At 36.2% G+C, this 23508-nt stretch overlaps 1 protein-coding gene across 13 annotated transcripts in view; it reads right to left on the bottom strand.

The window, feature by feature from the left end:
• CHD9 (chromodomain helicase DNA binding protein 9) overlaps positions 1-23508 on the bottom strand; it is a 102747-nt gene that overhangs the window by 14117 nt on the left and 65122 nt on the right. For 6 of the 13 annotated variants that reach the window (XM_039880868.1, XM_039880864.1, XM_039880870.1 and 3 more), the window contains 12 exons: positions 22959-23158; positions 20087-20246; positions 19583-19672; positions 13960-14063; positions 13315-13432; positions 12679-12736; positions 9649-9691; positions 8332-8551; positions 5574-5776; positions 2631-3539; positions 1470-1633; positions 468-740 (listed from right to left, as the gene is read on the bottom strand). In XM_039880868.1, coding sequence (XP_039736802.1) covers positions 468-740; positions 1470-1633; positions 2631-3539; positions 5574-5776; positions 8332-8551; positions 9649-9691; positions 12679-12736; positions 13315-13432; positions 13960-14063; positions 19583-19672; positions 20087-20246; positions 22959-23158 — 2542 coding nt within the window. The remainder of the gene's footprint in view (positions 1-467; positions 741-1469; positions 1634-2630; positions 3540-5573; positions 5777-8331; positions 8552-9648; positions 9692-12678; positions 12737-13314; positions 13433-13959; positions 14064-19582; positions 19673-20086; positions 20247-22958; positions 23159-23508) is intronic. The other 7 variants (XM_039880871.1, XM_039880866.1, XM_039880872.1 and 4 more) reach the window with 3 other exon arrangements.

Genomic DNA, 23508 nt, shown 5'->3' with positions numbered 1-23508 from the left:
CTTTCAGCTCTGAAATACGTCCCTATGTACATTAGTCACTTGATATTTTAGAAAACATTACCTTTATTTAAGACACTGAGTAATCAATTTAGCTTCAAAAGTACGGAAAAATGAGAGGATACTGATAACAGGCCATGCTAAATACTTAAAACGGAAAGTGCAGTGACACACCATTCAAATATTATGGAAAAGAACCACAACGATTAGAAATTGTCAGACTGTTTAAGAAAGCATCTTGATCAGCAGAAGGACTATTTTCAGAAATATAGGTAGAGAAACATATTTAATGACGATCCCTTTAGTAGAACACTCAGTTAAATAACTTGGATATCAAAAGAAAATCAATCCCAGTACCAGAAAACAAGTATGTGAAGGAAGTAAGAGTAAGAGCAGGCAGCCATCTGCAGGAAAAGCATGCTGCACACCGCAATCGCAATCAGGTCCCAGGGCAATAAAAATAAACATACGTCTTTGATTTTCACTGTAAACTCCTTTTCTCGTACATGCTTCTTCACCTTTGACATCTGTGTTGACTGATCGTGCTCTTCTTTAAGGCCGGCGCCTGGCGGAGTGGGCACACTGGGCTCGCTGTGCTCTGCAGCTGCGCCAGGGCTGTCCAACAGCTTTGTGGTATAGAAAGAAGCCACCGTGTTGGCATCATAACTTCTTCTAGCTGAAGGCCACTTCCCCTTCAGAACCGTTTGACAAATACTATCCAATCGGTTGATCATCACACGATCCTGTAAAAGCATGCAACATCAAAGTATAATTTTAATTATTCGGCCAGGCCTTTGGAGATCAAATGGCTCTGAGCCTTGACGGATTTAACCCAGCTATATGCGTATTTGGTATGCATATGTATTCTCACACACACAATTCTGTAAGACATTCTACAAGTACAAATTCCCATTGGTGAAGTTAAATATATTATAAAGATACTTTTCTACATTTTTGTTTTTATAATTACAAAATACAGGTTTCTTTTAAAAAATTCAAACAACTCAGGAGTCTATAAAAGAGTACAGAGTTCTCTACTCCCCCATTTCCCAGTCTCACTCCTGAAGGCAAGTATTCTCGAACCTAGTCTAGCCACATAATGGAAGAACTGTATTCATCTAATTTGAACTGCTACCACTAAATGCACATGTACTTTAATAATTTTTTTTCCCCTGGGTCACAACTGCCTATAGTAAATTTCTTCAAAGAGACTCAGTTGAAGGCATGAATTTCATAAAGCACTCGAATATTAACTTGTACATGAACATAACATCATCTTTCATTCTAAACATTCTAAGGTTATGCTGAGAAGCACACACATTTATCTGGACCTAATTTACTTGATAATAATTGATACTTTTAATGCTAATACCAAAATGTTATCCTACATATTTTACAGTGACCTAATAATAATATTTATCATTAAAGCAATATAAAAAATGACTTATTTCAGCAAGAAATTGTTCATTTACCTTTGGCCAGTATGAAGCTGCCAGCATGTAACCACCTTGTAATAAGTAAGCAGACTCCGGTGTCCCATTGTTCATCTGGAAACTGTCCTGGGTCTCATCCTGAGTGGTGCTCAGTGATGCGACACTCTCTTCATCATAGGCTTTCATGTGAGGGGCACCTTCTGCTAAGAATGATTACGACTGTTTTAAAAAGACTGCATAAAACAATTTTACATATACTTCTCGAATCTTAGATAACTATTCAGATTTACTTGAAAAGGTCAGAAATAAAAACAAATGGTAAAAAAAAGAAAAATTCACCTACAATAAAATAAAGTACTCATTCTTTTTAAAATTAGCACAAAAGCAAAATTAAGTGGCATTAAAGAGTTTGAGGACAACAGGTTAATAAAACCTCCTTTTATGCATAAAATATGACCCTCAGTTAATTCCCTAGGTCTGCTTCTCTGAAACAGGTAAGCCGGTTGACAGGCGCCTCTGGACTGGGAAGATCACAAATATGTGATGAGGATACCACAACTGTCAATGTAGAGGACTCTTACAAACTAAGCACGTTCCTTGTGGCAACGCTGAAAGTCATGCCTATGGAACTGTTGTAGATTCTGGCTCCTGTGAGGTGTGGCGGATCTGTAAGCCAGAGTGGACAGTGAGCCCAGTCGATGTCAACTGATTTACTTGCGTCTGAACCGGACTTCTGCAAGGACACCTGTGGAAAAGGGCTGCCTAACGCTTCACTACTGACAAGCTGTAGTTTGTTTCCTTTCTCTTTCTGAATAGATAGCTGCCAAGCAGGGCCTATGATGCTCTTACTGGTCTAACTGCTTGACCTAAGAATCCGGGTGGCTGTAATACAGTATTAATTTTCATTTGGTCGCTAATCAACTTTTTCCAAGAAAAATATAATGCTAAATTTAAGGCAATCACAAAGAAATAAAATTATCATATAAAATCGCTAATTCTTCTAAGCTGTTTTGCAATGCCTTGAATACTGGACAGAAAGTGTGCGCCAGTAATTCTAGTTTCTTGTTCAATAGTGCTTCCCTAACAAAATCTGTGCCTATAAAATTTAAGCTAACAATTCAAACATGGTTAAGTTATCTGAATCAATCCTTTGTGCTTGAAATGATGCCTTAAAATAGCAAAAACATGTCATGCATATACCTCGCTTTTGGGCTTCCTCTTCTTCGCTGTCGCTTTCTTCCGATGAAGATGAAGAGGAGGATGAGGAGGAGGATGAGGATGAGGAGGAGGAGGAGGACGCTGAAGAACAAGAAGAGGAGGAGGAGGAACTAGAGCCCGACCTCGAGTGGGAGCAGGAAGAGGAGGAAGACGAGGAAGAAGATGACCTGGATGAGCAGGACGATCTCTCGGAGTCGGAGTCCGAGTCGGAACTAGATTCTGATCCCCTTTTGCGGACCCGCTGCTTCTTAGAGGCTGGGTTTGGAGTTAAGGGCTCTGTTCTGGCTGCAACCATGCGCCTGTCAGCCTCGCCTTTCCCACTGGATTTCTGGTCTCCAGGAGCCTGTGGTAACACACCATTCTTTGGACTTACAGGCTCAGACTTTATTAGTGTCCTGGTTTCCTCAGAAGACATAGATTCTTCTTCCGAAGATGGAGGCTCCTCTTTAAGGTTTTCACTTTTAACTTTCACATCCTCTAGAATAACACCTTTGGCATCTAGGAGCCTAGGCAGAGAGGTAAGAGGAGAAGCAGAAAGTGCTACTTGATATTGCTGTAAAAGTGGGGTGGACGTCCTTGAATGAGCCATCTTACTTTGACTGTAGTTCCTCTGGGCTGCCATAAATGAGAGTTCAGGATCACGAAGAATGTGATAGTCTGTTCGGCTCACCCCGTGTTTAGCTGCTCCAATAAGCAAGTCCCTATCATGAGGGCCACATTCCCACCAGACTGGTAAGTCTGGATTTGGATGGCACAGCTTCAAGCGTTCCAGTAAGTGTGGATGTCGGAGTGCCTGTTCCCGCACTTTCCTTAGAAGTTCAATGCGATACAAAGTCCTAGAAGCACGTTCTTCTGTGATCGGCTGAATAAAAATATTTGGATCCACCAATTCTACATTGAAACAGAACAAAAACATTAAGCTCAAAAATACTTCATTACAGATTTAAAACAAATAATGCAATTTCTAAAATGTACCTTTATTCAATATCATTGTATAGTTTCCAGAATTTATTTTTAATATTTTTAAATGCAGAAATACATATATTTTTAAAATCTTGTAACACACAATATATAACAGTGGATCTACAGAAAGTAAGTAAAATATTAAGAATATTTTGGAGGTACACTAATATAATTAGGAATTTACTTTTGAGAAATCCTTCATGAACCAGATCTTACTATTCTGTGTCTTAAGAGAAAACCTTTGAAACTTACTTATAAACATAAAACTATTATCGAATACCTATAAAAAAAACTTAAGTCCAATATCTCTAACTGCACCAAGATGACTCAGGGTATTACAACAAACTTACAAGGGCACCAAAGGCTTTCTTAAAATTTGAGGAAAATATAGGGACATTTTTCAACCACTGTATGAACTACCAGCTTAGACAGTTCAGGTTTAACATGCTATACTACTTTGGATGAAGTCATATATTTGTGAATAGATACAGGCAGAGTGGAGGATATATGGAAACTCCTTATATGAATTTTCACAACATTCTTAAAAGCCTAAAATTATTCAAAATAAAAAGTTGGGGAAAAAAATCAAGGGCCAGGCAAAAATCAGCATGAAACAGGAAACAAGAAAGCATCCATTCTGTTTCAAAGATGTGAGGAGGTGTAAAGTGAACAACACATCTACCTATACACCCCATTAGTAATTAATATGGTCATTTAAGAAATAAAAATATTATCTTTTTCTTTCAATTTATGTTTTGAAACAATTACTAGATTGTTCCGACATACTCATTAAGTTGTTTGGACCTCATTATTCATTAAACAGAGCTTTTGGTCTGGGGCACTGTGAAAAATGACAGACATTAAGGGCACTGTGGACAGAGCAAGTTTGGGAAAGTGATCTAAGGAAAACTTCACTCATATTTCCAACAAGGAAAAGCTATCTCTTCAATCATCGTTTAGTAATTAACCCTTTAATATTTCTGTTAAACCTATAATCAATAGTGACAAATTTATTCATGTAACTTTACGTTGCTGATGCAATTAAGAAAATAAAGAAATGAGGGCCTCTTGGCAACCATAGATACAAGACACAGTACTTCTTCGCCTTATCTGTCATTTTAAATCCACTTGTGGTATTACGATAAACCTTAAAGTAGACTAAAATTTCCTCTGAATTGTCTTATATTTGGGTGATCAAGCAATTGGCTACTCTCTATTCAGTGGACTGACAACAAATCTGATAGTAAATAAAATTAAAACAAGTAAACAAACCCACATGGAACCTAAGTTCTTTTTTACACGCCACTTGTATTTTTACTATGAAATAGGAGTAGGAAGCCACTAGCGTTAGCAGTCAGACTGATCACAGTCAACGAAGAATGAAGACAGATGCTTATAACAGCATTACTGAGAGGAACTACTGACAGGGTAAGCTATTTCTCTGGGCCTCAAAAGCCATGAAATTCATCCAAGAACAGTTTCTTAGCCGAGCATTAGCACCTCTGATTAGCTGCCTTTTCTTTTGCTTTTTTCTTTTTTTGACAGCCCTGGGTGACTTTTCCTGTTGAAACTCTTTAAATGTGTTTAGTGGAGGCCTCCTTCTCTGGAAAGTCATTCATATAAATAAATAAGCCCTCTAGCAGAATTTCTAGGAGATGGACTAAAAAAATAGGTTAGTGCTGTTTACCAAATGCTATCTTTTATCTTCCACCTCCCTCAATTCTAAATCTATTACTGAATACAGACACTGGCTATCTTCTCAAAACTCAATATGTACCTTTATTTTCTTTAGATCTCATTTTAATAAGATTAAGAAATAGAGGATCTTTAAGCATAATTTATAATTCTGAAAAACTGCTGACATGTTGAATTGAATAGTATTGAAATAAGGGTAGAAAATTTCTGAATTTTAGTGATTTTGCTTCTCTGATCGACAAGAAAAAATATAAAGTTTATACATACCTTCTTTGGAAGGAAGACGGCAAACTCTCCGACACATAGACATAAATGCATATAAATACTTCTCCAAGCTATCATCGGTTTTCTTATGGAGCCTCGCCATGGCTCTAAATTTTGTCCAATCAAACTGGCCTCTGTCAGGATCAAATACAACTCCAAATGTAGATACAACTCTGTAAAAGTCAGCTTCTTCTCTTCTTGTCCATCTATTTTGAAGCAGATTAAAGAAAAAGCCACATTGGTTACTGAAATAAATATTAATGCTCAATATAATGATTATAATAAACATTTAAAACACTTCAAGTACCTAACAAGTCAAAGGATTAAATTAAGGGCTATTGACTTGTAAATAAATATGTTTTAAAATGCTAGTTGATTCATCCATCTTACAATACTTATTTTCTATCACACAATAGTTTTTGCACACTTACTATGTGAAAAATATGCATGGGATTTAAGATTATATAAGACATGATGACCCTAACTTCAAGGAAAAAAATAAAACATTTCATTAATATTTATAGTACAATGTAGTATTTTCAATTTTATGTTACAAAACCAAGAATTTTAGGAGAGCACAGAAGATGAAAGGATTAGTTCAGAATTGAGTGATCAAGAAAGAAAGGCATCAAAGTAGCATTTAAGATGGAACAAGGGTAAGATTATGGAGGAAATGCCAGGAAGAAGGCACAGAATAAGCAAACAGGAAGTAATCTACATTACTGCAGGATGGTAAGTATTTCAGATCAACAAGGAGATGGCTCATACTGGGATCAGATGATGAACTGCTCTAAAAGCCTGGCTAAAAATATTCTCTATTCAGTTAAAAATTCCTAAAGATACTTCAAGTGGGTAATATGTAACTCACAAACCATAAATTTCCACACAGTCTGTTTGTAGAAACTTTTCCCTGTTTAACCCACAGGATTATTATGTAACTAAGAAAAGGCATATGAGAAAGACCTCTGAAAAACATTAACAGGTGATTTTTATCATACTGATACATTAAGAAGATTAATGTAATGATGATGTAAAAATAGTCAGGCTGGGATACCAACCAAGTCACATGAACTTTGCACCTGAATATTAACAACAGGAATGAAAAAGAAAAGATGAATTGAAATTTGACTACGAGGGTCACAAAATAAAACTGTCACAGTGTCCACCTCCAAAGAATTTACAATTTAGGCAGAAATACAAGACACACAAAGGAAAAGATTAATGTCATTACGATCTTATGTTATCATAACAAATGAGTAATTCATTTAGATTAAATGCTATATACTGTGAGCTAGACTGGTTGAGAACAAATCAGTAAAGCTTCGGACACGTGTTGAGCTCTTAAGGACAGACTAGGAATGGACTAGAGTAGGAAGAAGGATATTATTCCAGGTGATAGGAACAACATAAGCTAGTAGATTCAGCCAAGAATAAGTAGAACATTCTGGCAGAGAGAATAGTAGTGGATAATATTAGAAATGCAGGCTTAAGCCTAAATTCAAGATACTCTTGAACTGAGGCTTAAGAATTTAGACATTATACTTATACTAAGTAAAGAACCATTGAATATCATTATAATACTATATTTTAAGAAGATTATCCCAGATCCTACAGACTGAGGGGAAATGTATGTGGTAAGATGGCCACAAATTCTTTGCCACTCTCCCACTGAGAGGTGCAATTTATTCACCTTCCCTGAAATCTTGGCTGACCTGTGACCTTCTGTGACCAACAGCAGGTGGCAGAAGTGACACTTTGGAACTGCTGCGTCTGGGACTTAAGAAGTCTGCAGTTTGGCTTCTGCCACTAGGAACGCTCTCTGTTAGAATCTAAGCTTCCATCTGGCAGCCATGGGGGTGAGGTCACTTTGGACCTTCTGGCCAATGCCACGGGAAGCAGAGCTACCTGATCAACCCACTTAACTGTGAGAAATAAAAACACTGATGTTATTATAGGTCACTATGTTTTGGGGTGGGTTGTTATGCTATGACAGATAACGGAAACAGTTATCTGTTTCAGTGCAGGGGTACCGGTATTTGAAGCTTATGACTAAGACAGCTAAAATTTTAACTTTCAGACTAAGTAAATTCTGGAAGCAATGAATGTGCTGCAAATGAAACAGAAGAACAATGGTTAATTCTCCAGAGAACAATCAAGGACCAGGGTTTGACAAGGAGGCCAAGTTACTGCCACACAGGCCTATTCTTTTCCCTTGTGCTCCTGCCCTTTTCAAGTTAAAGCTTTCGGGATAAGAGCAGCTTCCCTGTTTTCTTAACAAGGTCTCTTGTAAGATCTTATTCTAACTACTATTTGTTCCCCTGTGACACAGCAGTTCCAAGCATTCAACCTATGTATAAAGCATAGATGAACCTGTCTTTAATACAGTCTTACATTTCATAAATGTCACAAAGTAAAATAAAACAGAATGGCATTTATTTCATGTAATTCATACATGTTTCATCGATGATTTAATTACTGAGTTTGCTCTGCACCTTCATTCTTTTCATACCTCACTGTTCATAAACATGACAAAAGAAAGATTAAATATGAAGGATGGCTACTAACTATAAAAAGCAATAACCTTTATTAGTTTTACCGTATTTCTGTGTATGTATTTATGCACATGTGCATAAAGCATTTTATTTTGAACAAGGTCTTTGCCTATGCATGTTTTTCACGAAGTCATTAAATCTCAATAGTCTTCTGAATGAACAAGTATATTTAGATACTATGCATTAAAATTTTAGTGCTGTTGTCTTACCTCTGCTGTCTTTCTATCTTGGCTGCCATTTTAGGGTTAAGAGTGGCTTCTTCATAAAGAGGCTGCATCACACTGGCAGGCACCGAGAAAGTAGGTTGTATCTGCTGGATTTGTCTGTTTTTATTAGTACGCTGATATGCAGTGATCAGACGCCTCAAACGTGTGGTTAAAGCTGACTGAGTAGGCCAATAAACTTTATCACCTTCCATCAGCTGACCATCTATATTTAAAGAAACTCATGTCAATTGAAAAAAAAAAAAAAACTAAACATACCAGATGAAGTTATAACAGCAGCAAAATTTCCCTACTTAAAATTTTTTTTTTCAATCTGATTATGTAAAAAACAAACCAAATTTCTCTTCATAAAAACTTTTAAGTACAGCTCTAAAAACATTACAACAAACTTTAAGAACAATTCAGAGTAAGTAGGTCACAGGGAACCACGATGTTACATATTTAAAGACAACTTCACATGCACAGAAAATACAACTCTTGCATTTCCAGATCTAATGTATCTTAGCTGCTAGAGAATACTCAATGCCTTAACTTAAATAAAAGTCAAACTGGAATCAATGAAAAACAATACTGTAAACTCAGCTAAGTGATGTGTTCTGTATTGAATTTATCTCAATTTAATTAGAAAACATTTTACAAGTCCTTAGAGAGGAATATATATTTTAAAAAATTCAATATGACCATGCTATAACTTCTAAAATTTTATACACCCAATACAATGCAAGGATCTAACTCTCTATTTCCATAGTCGCATATTACGTATACCATAGTCAGGCGGTAATCATTCACTCTAAGAAAAAACTACTCCCTCGTTCCTAGTTGAACTACTGAACGGTGAGGCGCTATTCCCCTTGGTTCCGAGGAAGGAATGAGCATACTTCAGTGATAGCATTTTCCTATCTTGATATCAAAAAAAGTAGAAGACCCTGTACAGAAAAGCTCTGTAGAAACTGAGTGATAAAGAATGGTTCCTAACATCCATATAGAACTAATAAGTAGAATGGATAACTGAATTAACTCTTTAATGATAAAATCTCACAGACAAGCTTAATAATCAAGCCATAAAATCATCGAAGTTTCTATTCCATAATAACTTACCGAATCACTGCATAAAGATTTGTAACAACTAAAAATATTGTTAAATTCTCACTCAACTAGTATGTCCTGTGATGATTATGACTGTTTTCAACAAAAATTTAATATACATTTGAAACATGATTAAAATGTTTTAGTTTTTTGATCTTATGGTATCATGAGAATGTTAATTTAAAATAAAATTAAGTAATAAAAAATTTCAATTACCTCCATCTGCTATAACAAGATCTCCTGGCGAGGAAACATCATCCTTTTAAAAGAAAATAGGAATTTGTCACAGGGTAACTGGGTCAAAATAAGATAAGTGAATCACAAACTTCTTTATAATAGAGAACCTTTTTGCGATAGAACTTTTAATGATTAATTTAGGAAAAATAAAAATCATAATTTCTTGTTCTCAATTGCCACGCTTTCGTACTTCTCTATTGCCTTTGACACTTAGACCAGTAATTAATAAAAATATTTTCTATTCTGTGATTACTTTTAGGCCAGTTGCTTTTTCTCCACCCTTCTTCTAACTGTAAATATGCTTCAGGTTTTACTTAAAACTGTATTTTGTTGTTGTTGTTCACTATACCAATGCTCATAATTTATTCATTTTCATAGTTGGTCATTATACAAATTTCAGATCTTTCCTTTTCCAACCTTGAACAATTTGCTTGTGCTTTATACCTAAATTTTATCTGTCAACAAAGCATCTTCAATTAGGTATCCCAACATTATCGTAAACTTAACATATTCATAACTTCGGGGATTTTCTTCCAATGATTACTAGTTTGAATTCTTGTTTTAGAAAAGCCAAAGTTAGAATTATCATCCCTTTCTAGGTGGGTCTTTTACTTTTACCTCTGGTTGCTTTTGACATCTCCTCTTTGTTTGGTTATCTGCAGTTGCACCAGGATGTTTCTCATGGTGGATTTAGTTTTATTTATCCTGCCAACATTCATATTTCTTGAATCTGAGGTTCATGTCTTACATCAAATTCAGAAAAATTCTCAGCTGATTTCTTTTAAAATAGGGCTCCTCCCTTACCTTATGCCCCCTGGTCTCTTCTTCTGGAATGCCTATTACACATCTGCCACATATTATACAATATCATGCTATTCTCTTTATCTCTAAAAAGTTTTTCATATATTTCTTTGTGCTGGTTGATTTATTACCTCTCAGCTATAAATTTACTGCCTTTCTCATGCCTCTTGCTAGTCATGAGAAAATGGGTCTGAGCTCTTGAAATATCTTTTCTTAGCCATCCAGCATGATGTTAAGTTTTGTCAGCAGTGGGAGTCTGAGAGACACTGTAGGAGGAAAGTGGTTTCACTTCTTCATTCTGGTGAGCTCTTCCACTGCTAGCTACCACAGCACATGCGGCTTCCCCAGTGCCAGCTCCTGCAGTTCAGTCAGCTTCCTTAGCGCCTGCTGGCCAGCAGCTTTCCCTAGAAACCTCCGCCTTGGGAGGTTTTATAATGGAGTACTTCCAGGAAGACAATCCTCCCCAAAAGCCCAGGATCTCTGCCCTACTGGAGATGGGCTCTGTGCCAGCACTAGGAGTAGTGGCTTTTTCTTTATGCTTTAGTTTGTTTGCTTCTTAGTAGCCAACCTCTCATTACTTCAAACTGCGCCTCCCCCCGCCCCATTATAGTCAATAATCCTTTACGTTAAACTTTCACTGTTAAAATCATGATGTGGTTGCTCTCTCTTGATTGACTCATACTGATTCATCATGCTCCTTTTGGATAATTTCTTCATATCTTCTTTCTAAATCATTTCTTTTCTCGTGTACTATGTCTAATTTGCTTCTCCAGCCAAATGTTTAATAATCTATTTGTTGAGATTTCAATTTCAATTTCTGTATTTGCCACTTCTGAAGTTACATATAATTCTTTTCGTGTATTGCTAGCCTTGTAAAATTATTTCCTTATTTTGTGCTAGTTCTTTTTTTAATGTCCTTAATCATTCAAAATTTACTTCTTTTCCATTTCAATACATCTGTCATCAGACATTCTTAGAGGTCTAATCTTGTTCTCTGTTGTACTTGGTAACACTCGCTTATGGTAAATTTTTTTCCTCATATAATTTAAATTTTTGGATTTTAACCTCATTTTATGGAGGGCTGTATCTTCAGTACTCAGCACCTTTTAATATTACATTTTTGGCTTGAGTGTTACTGGATCATGCAGATGAAGTAAAAGAATCGAATCATAAACTCAAGAGAAGGCAGGTCTATGGTAATGAATTCTCAGAGAACCAATATTTTCTGCTACTCAGAGTCCCTGCTAAGATAAATTTCCATGTTGTTTCTCTGTGCTGTGTGAGAAAGAACTTCCTTTTGAGGCTTCTGACTTTTTACAGGATTTCAATTCTCACTGACACACTGGCCTAACCTGCCTCTCTTTATGTCATCTAGGAACCAGTATCCAAGCGCCGCCGCTCTCAAGACCAGCAAAACCTACCTGACCCCATCATCTAAGTCTTGTCCCCATGCTCTGATAAATATTATATAAATTCTTCAACCCTTTTAACATCATTTCCCTTACTCCACAGATTATTTTCTGCATTTTTACCCAATTTTTCTCATTCTTTTTGATTTACTATAAATAGAGCACTTAGAACTATGCTTTAGCACAGGAGTTCCCAACCCCGGACTGTGGACCAGTACCAATCCAGGCCTGTTAGGAAGCGGGCCACACAGCAGGAGGTGAGCAGCGGGTGAGTGAGTGAAGCTTCATCTTTATTTGCAGCTGCTCCCCAGCGCTAGCATCACTACCTCAGCTCTATCTCTGATCATCAGGCATTAGATTCTCATAGGAGCACTGGTCTCTGGTGCTGATAAGGCTGGGGACTGCTGCTTTAGCAGCTCAGAATTCCTCTAGGCTCCACCCCCCCATTTCAAACCTGTTTATGTAGGTATAGTTTCTATCTGTTGCTGTGTATACTTTTAGTGTCTAGTTCTCATTCTGCTTTGGGAGTCTGCCCTGAACACTGTGTTCCTCACTTCCAATGAGTGTAGCATGTGTACAAGCCTCATTTTATTCAAGCCTCCAGCTTGTCCAAAAGGAGAGAGAAGGCAGATTTTGAATGATGCCTGTCAACTAAGTTGATCACTAACTTAGATAACATTCTGAAGAACAGCATTATGTATAATGAAAACACATGAAAGAAAAACACTAAAGAAAAGCAAACAAAAGAAACCGTAAAATAGCGAAAACTTTGGATTTTAAAATATGATCCAAAGCATACCTCTATATCATCTTTAAAGATAGCTGGGGCAGGTTTGTATTCCGGATCTTCCACATCCCTGTTAAAATACCAACAAGTGTTATAATAATCGTACTGGACTTAAAATTTCTCTTGACGAGACAAACAAATGGATTCTTCCTGGAAGGACGTTTTAGTGTGTTTTAAAGTCAGATTAAAGTCTCTGTTCTCTAACCCAGAAGAACCCAAGCCATAGCATAAAAGCTATTAAATGATAAGTATGAAGAAAGCCAGTTTTAATTTACTCTTATTCCCAAATTCACTTTTTAATGTGGAATTATCCATTTTACATAGTATATTACTTTCCTCTTTTGGTAAGAAAAATAATGAAGTCCTTATAACAGGAGTAATGAACATCATTGTATTCTTCAATTGTGATATCCTTAGCTTTCTACTCTCTCCTATGTCCCTAGCCACGACCATTAAAAATGGAAAAATGAAGAACTCATCAAAAGAATGGGTGTGGGGCAGGTCAGATCTCTTCCTTGTCATTAGCCCTTTTAGATTGTAACCTTCAATTCTCTCTCTATCACTACATTCTCTAAGATAACAATCAGTGACAAAGAATACGCTGCCGTTGACAGCTGTATGGAGAGTTTGTGACTGAGATGCACGTACCCATCCATGTAATCATTCGCTCTCTGTTCTGCAGCAACTGCTTTTTCGTCAGGTTTCCCCACTCTCTCCAAGAAGCATAATGCTGGATCTGCTCGGATCGTGTTATATTTCTCATAACCTACAGGGGTTGCCAATTATACAAGTAAAAAAGATTTTTTAAAAAACAGAAATATGTATAGATACAAGCATCTCTCATATTTATGGTGGAAGATGTTCCTGGACTACAGGGACCATAGATTAAAATGATTCGGTGTAAGCACGTTTTCTAGAAATTATCACACATATTACCTAATCTTGTAATGTGTATATATGAAAATATAAATTATCAGTTAAAAAGAAAAAGGGAAAACTGATCACAAACACACATAAAACACATTTCACATAAGGACTCTTCCTGAGAGGGGAGTTATGTGAGACTTAAGCCCAGGAGGAGCAGGTCACACATGCCACTCTTTTCATGAGGCCATGTAGTGACAAACGCATTTTAGTAGTGTATGCTTTATATTGTGTGTGCGTGTGTGTGTATAATATATGATAGCATGGGTGTTATTGGAATAAAGGTATGAGTGGAAATCAATAAACTGAGAACTACTTGAATCACACTGCACGTCGAATAAGACTCTGCCTACCTCAGTTTTCACTCACCGTGTTTAAAAACTCCGATAAGGAGTGACTTATCAGCATCAAAATCCCACCATTCAGCAGGAACTTCTGAGTGGTCTGGTTCTGGGACCCAAACATCAATGTCACTTAGGAGGGGGGGAAAAAAAAAATCACAAAATGGCATTATGAATTACCACAACGGAAGGAGGCAAAATTTTACCTAGCTTGTAAAGAATTATGATTTTTAAGAAGAATAACATTTTATTTCATTTATTTTTTATTTTCCACAATTATCATGAATTAAAATTACAACTCTGTACAATAGCAACAGTCATCATGAAATGAATTAAAATTCTTAAGCTCAACAGAAGAAATAAGTTTCAACAAGGTATACCTCACTCCTATGTAATCATATTCTTTTCACTGATTTCCCTTAGACACAAAGGGATCTAATGGAAAGTGGAGTCTTATATCAGCGAACAACTTTACAAAAATCATCTGATTTAATATTTCATTTTGTACATGAGAAGACTGAGGCCCTAAAACAGCAAATAAATAGACTGAGGCTATCAAACAAGTTATGTCCCTTCTAGACTAACACCAAGAAAGTCACACTAAAAGATTAAGAATCACTTACTAGTAAAGGAAACTTGCAAGTTATTGCTCCATAATTTGAATAAAATCCTCAAAGTGCTATTTTAGGCTGTATATAAATAATACCAGGGCAAAAAATGACAACATAATAAATCTATGATGCTTTGGTAATTTAGCTATTTTCATAAATACCAAACAATTATGGCACTTATTGCAAACGCAATTTCCTTTTACAATGCTTATCACTACAATTTATTTGCCCAGAAACATTATGCAAGGAACAAATACAGCATCTCTAAAAAGGAAAAGATGCCACGTGCAGAAGGACTGAACTGTTTACTGCTTCACCATGTGACTTAAGCCATGGTCTCCTCTAGCCCAGCATACAGCAAATGTCAGACACTGACTAGAATATAAGTATCATTAATCCATATATACATCATTTTAATATTTTCTTCAACAGTCAAAGGTAGGCATTAGATGGGGTAAATTCTCTATTTGATATTCATAAATTATTAATTTTCAAAGAAAGCTATAAAACAACTCAAATTAAGTAGAATTTTCTCTTGACATCATAATTTCATAAATTAATTAACAAAGCCCTATAGATATGAAGAAATGGGGAGATTCCTACTTAAGTGGTGTGGCAAAAGTTCATTAGTATATTGGTTCTCTTTGGGAACTCAAATTTTCATGTAGAAATAAACGCATAAATTTTCAATATGTCCCTGGGCTAAGTCCATAAGAACCTAGTATTTGACACTAATATAGATAGCTGAAACAAAGGGCATTTGAAATGAAAAAGACTTATGAGTGTTGTAAGTAAATAAAACATTTAAAAAATGGGTGAGAAATTACTTCGAATTTTTTTTATAAGTGTTTTGCCAGCAGAAAAATTTTAACCCAAGGACCACAGAGAAATAGATGGAGATCCTCCTCTAGATTCTTAAGGAAAATTTTCTGCACTTAAATGAGCATCTTATTATGTCTAATTTTGCTTATAAACAGAAGGGTCATGATCACAGTATTTTCTGGTTTAGTGAAGAAAAATATAAAAAGAGGAAGAATGATTTTCCTGTGATATTGTAAAAGTTGAAGAAGACAAGGAAAAATACAGTTAAGATGATATTTATTTTTGGCTGGTTCCTCACTAAGCACGGAAAGATTAAGGAAAGAGGAAAAAACACTGGAGACAGGATCCCCGAGGCGGGGAAAAAAGTGGGTCAGACAGTTCCCTTCACCAACCATCAGGTGGCACTGTACCCTCAAAACATTGTTTTCCTGCTTATAAAGAATAAAAGGCAGTCAGTACCTATACCTCACGTTCAAATAAGCACCATATGCATGTTAAGTGTCCACTAGCTGCTAGGGAATGGTGTGTGTGCCAGCTGATTTGTTTTAAACGATTCAGTTCACATGCTATCTCTTGCATAAAGCCTCTTTTAACTCCCAAAGGTTAGCTCATTCATTCAAAATATATTTAAACAGCACTCACTATGTGCTGATATGGCAATAAGAGAAAGGAGATTTGACTTTGTGCAGTGAACACAATAATACACAGATAATATATTATTGAACTGTACAATTGAAACCTGAATAATTTTATTAACCAAAGTCACCCCCAATAAATCTAAATTTTATATATATAAAAGTGAGTGCTGTTACACATAAACAAGTGTTATTTTTATATATATATATATATATGCATATAAATATGTACATAAAACACTCACTCTGTGTCAATAATGGCGATAATAAGACAGACATATCCCTGCCTTTGTGAGCAATACTGTGTGACGAATACTGTGACAATGGCTATGTACCTAACCCAGACTTGAGAGGTCAGGAAAGCCTGAGATGATGTCGAATGGGCAAAAGAGAATGGAGGAAAGGGGGAAAGAGAATGTTCCAGCAAGAATGCAAAGGCCTGGCAATCATAGCATGTTTGAGAAACATGTATCTGAAGTTCAGAAGAGTGATGTGAGCTGGAGACAGATTTGGAAGACATCAGTATAGCTATAAAATCTGATGACACAGAAAAGATGAGAACACCCAAGAATGGTTAAGTGAAAAGAAGAGGGCCTAAGTGAAAACATTTAAGAGACAAGCAGAAGAGGCATCTAAAAAAACAGCAGGCAGTAAACTAAAAGGAACATCACAGAAGCATTTTAAGAAAGAAGTGGTTGATAAAGGTAAAGTAGAATTAAACAATGACGTGTCCATCATAATTAACAGCGAAAATGGTGGTGGATAACTTCCCGCAGTGAGTGCTGGAGGAAGAGTGCAGAGGCGAGTTGTGCTGGAGTGCGCAGTGTGAGGGAGAGGAGGCAGTAAATACAGATATTTCTTAAAGGAAGTTTGGGTGTGAGACCAAGGAGACTAATAATATGGGAGTGAGGAGATACTGGGTCCCAAAATGAGTGAGTGAGTGAGTGTCGACAGAGATATAAACATTAAAATCTCAATAAGCCTGAGTGGGGGGATCAGTGGAAGATGGAAATGTGGGGATAATACACAGAGCACAGTGATGGGAATCACACGTGAATCGTATCTGGCCAGGCCGAGGGAAAAGAAGAGTCGATCGGGCAACAGTTATTTACTCTGTCCCAGATTCTGGGGGCTGGGAATACGATGATCAATAAGACCTACAGCATACTTAACCTTCAAGCAGGTTAAATTATGGTGGGAGAAGATAATATAAATAAATATAATTTTTAACAGTAACAGACATCATGGATAAGAAAAAATGTGGGGTAAGTAGCAATGAGTGATTGGCAGGCTGCTTTAGACAGGGTGTGTGGTAAAGCCAATCTAAGAAGGTAAAATTTCCCATGAGACACGGATAATCTGAAGAAGCAGTTCTGTGGAAGATCAGGGGGAAAAGTATTCGGACCAGGAACAACAGGAAAGACTGAGCTGGACATGTTGGAGGAGCAGAAACACCAGTGTGGCTGGAGCACTGTGCTAAGGGACAGAGTGAAGAAAGAAGTCACAGAGTTATATAGGGAGTGCAGGCCATTGGGAGTTTGGATTTTATTTTAACAGAACCGAGAAGCATCTGGAAGGTTTTGAAATGAGGAGTTACCATGGCGTAATTTCTGCTTCAGAAAGACCACTGTGGGCTGATGTGTGAAGGTCAGACTGTAGAAAGGCAAAAGTGGAGACGGAGACCCAGTGAGGAGGCCACTGCCTGAGTCTGCACGTGAGAGATAACAGTAGTGGGACGAGGAGCAGAGGAGACAGCGAAGGGTGCTCAGGTTTGGCATATACTGTGCTGAGCTAAGGTCTTTCTGCAGGGTGTGAGGAGTCTGGAACGATACCAGGGCAACTGGGTGGTGGTACATTTACTAGGATGGGGAAGGCTCATATGCGGGAAGGTGGGAGGGAAAGAATAGGAAATAGATGATTTGGGAGAGCCAGAGAAAGTTTAAGATGTCAAAGAGACTTTTAAGTAAACCTGCTGGGAGCCAGCTAATTCAGAGCTTAAAGCTCGGTAGAGAAGTCACGGATGAACACATCAGTTTGAGTCATTTGTTTACAGATTATATTTGGTATGATGAGAGTACATGAGTTCACCTAAGGAGAAAGTACAGACAAGAAAGAGAGCTGAGGACAGAGCTCCTGGTCAGTCCGCCACTTAGAGATCTACTAGAGAAGTAAGAGCTAGCAAAGGAAGGACAACCAGGTGGGGACAGTAGCATGGGTACCCACGGAAGACAGCATATCAAGAGAGAAGTAGGTCATTAGTGGCCCTGTTAAGAACCATTTCAGTGGAATGTAGAGTTAAACATTAGGTGGAAAAGGTTGGAGAGAAAATGCAAGGTAAAGAAGTCGAGAGAGTAAACACACGTAACTGTTTGAAGTTTGTTTTGAAGATGAGCAGAGCAATGGAGTGGTAGGATGTATGTAACCAGAAGTTTTTTATTTTTTAAGTGAATTATACTAAGGGACGTATATATGCCAAGAAAATAACTTGGAAAAGAGCAGACGACTACAGGAGCACGGTTCCTAGAGTTACACGGGTTTCCGTAGGAGGGACAGGTCTGCTGCACGCCGAGGGAGGGAGGAAGCAAACAACACGCAAGCAGAACTAAGGATAGTTCTTGTCTGACTATTTTCTCCATGAAACAAATAGCGAAGTCATTAGTGGAGGCTGGCGATAGTAGGGTGGCAAGATGGTTGGAGGAGAGGGGTGTGGAATAGTCAGTCCTCTTAGAGAACAGGAAAGTGAATTTACTAGTCACAGTGGTTAAAAAGCGTGTTTTTGATTCATCTCATTTGGGATCGACACTCATAAATTTGAAGTGAGTCACTTCAACAGGGTTTACTTGATTTTTTCCAGCAATCTTCAACTAAGGAGTACACAAGAAGGAAATGGGTATTTGAGTTTATATTAAGTTTGGGTTGTAGCATGTACTGAGAACAGAGGGAAAGGCAGGCAAAGGATTTGAGTTAATGGTTAGAGTTTGGGACTACACAATGTAGAATGAATAAGGAGAAAAGCAGGGGCTTGGAAGTGGTGATGGGGAGTGAGTGAGTGGGAAGATGGCGGCCATCGTGATGAAGTTAGAGAATCAGAGCGAGAAGTACCTGGGTTAAGTGAGCTGGAAGGAAGTGACTGCCAAAATTTAAGAGGTAATGCTGTTATTGGGGATGGCAAGTATATGACTGAGTACGCGGCTGTGATGGGGAGAAAAAATGGTTACAGATAAACATCATGGAACTGAGAGACAAGGGTGTCGGATGGATGCTATGTGGACATAAAAGTCAGCCACCATAAAACCTCTTCAAGAGTAATAAGACGGAAGAAGAATTGAGCACAGAAAGGTTAAGATTCAGATTTGGTGGTAAGAAACCACTACCTACAGCTGTCATTATTATTATAATTATGTTATAACTTTTAGTGACAGAGACAAATACGAAACTAACAGAGAAAAAGCAACAAATTGGTAAGGGTTCTTTCTCTAAGCTTGGTGGATTAATATACAGTTAATATACAGTTTTCTGGTTATATAATTTTTGTCTAAACATGTTACTGAAAAATAAATATAAACATGTTTTTTTCATTTACCTTGCATCAACTCCATCAAATACTTTCTGACACTCATTTCCAATGACTTCTTGCTTTAGATAATAGAGCATTCTTACACGAAGCAAAACTCTAAAAATGAAGAGAAAAAATTAAAAAACACAAAAAATTAATCATTAAGAAAATCAATCCACGTGGTTTAAATTAAAAAATACATAAACAGAATTTTTATAATCAAATAATTACTTTTCATTAAATCTCATTACTACCACATATAAAATAGGTTTCTCAAAAATCTTCACAATCATCATGATTTAATATCCAATTAAGTTATAATAAAATCATTTGGAGGCCACTTTTATTTTTCTCTGTTGATGAAAACAGTGACACAAGAGGTACCACACGATGAACACTCTGTAAGATTAAGATTAGGGTTGGTCCTAGAGCATACTGTCTCTGTACTCAAAATCAGCATGCTTTAAGATTGTTAATAAATTCAGAAAAGTAAATTTTTAGCGAATTATGTTAAAAATACCCACTACTTACTTATTACAGTGGTGTTTTATGTGTTTTTTATAGCCTTCATCTTGAAGTAGCTGCTCAGGATTATATTTTCGAAGCCATTCTGCTTTCTGTATATCAAATGAGCTTGTTTGAGTCTTTACTTTCTTCCCTTTTCGGCCCCTGGGTACAGGAGCTGATAGGCCTGTTAAAATGAGAAGGATGTATGAATGAAATCAGGGATAATTTATAGAAAAGACATGCAATGTGAAACGTTTTCTCAATGCAAGAGACTTCTGGAGACTTTCAGAGGTCTCTGCAGGCTATACAACCTTAAAAACACTGATCTAATCCCATGATGATGGGTGTACATGATTCACACAACTATTAACACAATTAACCCCAATAATTCTTATATCTCAAATGAATCATTCTAATTTCCTTTTTGTTCCAAAATACATGATTTTTTTCCCAAATGTAAAAACCAAAGATCAAACCTTTCCCTCTGCTTTCCTTTTGCTTCCCTAGTTATTACAAAATAATAAGTTTTGACCTCTATTTTCAAAACTATTAAAAAAGATTATATTTACCCATCGTAGTTTCCTGTTTAACACAGCTCCATTATTTGTGACATTTTTGTTGTGAAATGTTTCAAAGATACCATAAAGCATCCTCACTCTTAATCTAAACATATTCCATATTTGGTCAGTTTTCTATTAAGTGAATAACACATAGCTTAAGTCCAGTTCACTCCTTCCTCCCCAGAGAATCACTACTCTGAATGTTTTTTCATTTCATGCATATTTATACCTTGCATGTTGGAGAAATACTTAGCATTTAAGTTTTAAGACATTATACTATACATGTAATTCTGCAACTTATTTATTCCTCTGAGTATGTCTTTCAGATTTTTTACTTGCTGATTCTTGAGGATCTAATTCATCCATTTTAACTGCTCTGGAAAAATCTATTACATGACTATACCACCTCACATTAATCTGAGGTGACGCTTGAGTTGTTTCACTTACAATTTTCCACAATTACTAATCATGCAGTTTTTTTAAATCACGCAGTTTTGATTCGTCCGTTTAATTCTTACCTCATATATCTTTTGCTTGCTGTATTCTACCAGCTAAAAGTTCCATTACAATGGTAAATAAATGCACTACGTAGATTTGCTCTTTTCTCCTTAAAATTTTGGTGATTTTTACCTATATATTTTGACACTATTTTTTTGGGGGGGGGTGCATACAAACTCATATATATTATATCTTCTTTTATGGATTGGTCTTTATTATTATGTAGTATCTTTTTTGAATCTCAATTAATGTCTTCTACCTTAAATGGTATTTTGTTCTATGTTAATGTTGTTTTGTATGCCAGTCCTCTTCACCCTTGGATTTGGAAACTAAACAGTATATGAATTCATAAATTTTCCTAATAAAACCCGTTATTATTCTATATGTTTAAACTTATCTCTAACAATTTTTTCACATTCATCATTTAATCCTATTTACTTTTTCATTTCTGCTATATGTACCTTAGAATTTACTGCAGGTCTGTTTGTGCTTTGAATGTTTCTATAGCACCTTACTCTTCTTTCAAAATCAAAATATATTTGAAGTATCTTTGAAGATTAATGATAATTTTTCAGTAGTTGTATTCTCCTTTTATAGTTTGTTTGGAGTTTTCCTTGTTTCCTTCATGTTCATTTTAAAGGTTTGTTTTTAGTCTCTATCTTTCTTGCTGGAGACTTTCCTCAGATATCTGGCATCGTAGGTGGTTTGCTCATATTTAAGAATGACAGACCAAAAAGTTGATAGGGAGTCGGAATGAGTGGAGGTAACTGAATGTGGACTCGCGGATGGGTGCTCTCACTCGTTTTTTCCTGTCATTATCCTTAGGTTTTAGCCTGGTCAGATTTACCAAAGAAAATTCCTTAGTTTTCTTTCCTTAGTATTCTATGGCCCAGTATATAGACATTCATTTAAACCCCTTTTAGTAGTTCCATACCTCAAATAACAATGCAACCCAGAGATATCCTATTTTACTCTCTCCACAAAATAAACTTTTTTTTTTTATCTCTGTAGAAAATGCAATTATGTTATACAATAAAATAATTATGTGATACAGAAAATAATGTTCTGTGAGCAATGCTGTGGAGAAAAAGGTACTTGTATATATCTCTGATAGGACTATAAATTTGGCATGGCCACATTTTATAGCAAATTATTAAAAATTTAAACTGTAGAGCTATGTTTCCCAAACTTTAATTATATACAAATTGCTGAGGAACTTGTTAAAACGTAGACCGTGATTCAGGAAGTCTGAGGCCTAAGATTCTGCATTTCTAGGAAGCTCCCAGGAGACGCTGATGCTGTTAATCCCTGGGCCGGATGTTAACTACTAAAGTTGTATACAGGCTACACCTCAATAATTATATTTCTTGAAATTTATTTCAGTGAAAGATTTACTCATGTGCACAAGGATGAATGTGAAGGATCTCCACTGAAACTTGTTTTTCAATTAGAAAGTTGGAGATGTCCTAAATACTCACCATTAAGTAAGATGCTAAAAAAATTATGAAATATCCATACTTTGGATTAAAAACCGAGATAGTTCTACATGAATACAGATAAGAAGAGCTCTAAGACATACTAGTAGGTCAACAACTTGCAAACCAATTCATGTTTGATAACAGTATGTAAAACCCAACAAAACGGAGAGCACTGGTATTTTCTTATGCTGGACTTTGAATTGCGGGTGAAGGTTCTTTAATATTGTTTATAATGCTTCGAAGTATTTTACAGGAACTGTAAAGTACTATATATGTTATATATATAGTAACATACATATGTCAAGTACTATATACGTAACTAAAAATAATTTTAAAAAGAAAACAAAAGAATGTTCTTACCTAGATGATTTTGTAGCTCTCGTGTCTGCCCATCTTCAGTTGGAGTAATGAGATCCCAAATGAAGCCTTTAATTTTCTCATCTCCTCGGTAATGAACAAGGCAATACGCTAAGAGGGCTCGGCAAATTATTTCTACATCATGCTCATTAAGCTGCCTTTTAAAACGACCATGAGACAGAATCTCTCTCCACCGGCCCCATCTGGTTAAAAAAGGTATATTTACATCAATACTGAGTCAAGTTCTAAGGAAACACATAGGTAATGGATAAAAGGCCTGAAAACAGCAAAAAACACATTCTCTCATTAATATGATTTCCCTAATATTTTCCCCCATGAGTAAAATGCAGAGCCATGGTAATTTCTAGTATATTTATTCAATAATGGATAATATTATCTATTTTGTATTAGTGAATATGTAAATCTGAGAACAAGGAGTTTGAGTTTAGTGATACATCTGTAATTTAAAACTTAAGAAAATCCCATCGTTCTGAAAATTATATGTTAAGCATATAAATTCAGAGTACTTTAAAAATAGATTTTATTACTTCTA

Source organism: Pteropus medius, unplaced genomic scaffold (genome assembly GCF_902729225.1).
Source record: "Pteropus medius unplaced genomic scaffold, Ma_sr-lr_union100, whole genome shotgun sequence".
Taxonomy (NCBI): Eukaryota; Metazoa; Chordata; class Mammalia; order Chiroptera; family Pteropodidae; genus Pteropus; species Pteropus medius.
Note: the sequence above shows the minus strand (reverse complement) of the source record. Positions and strands in the feature narration are given on the sequence as shown.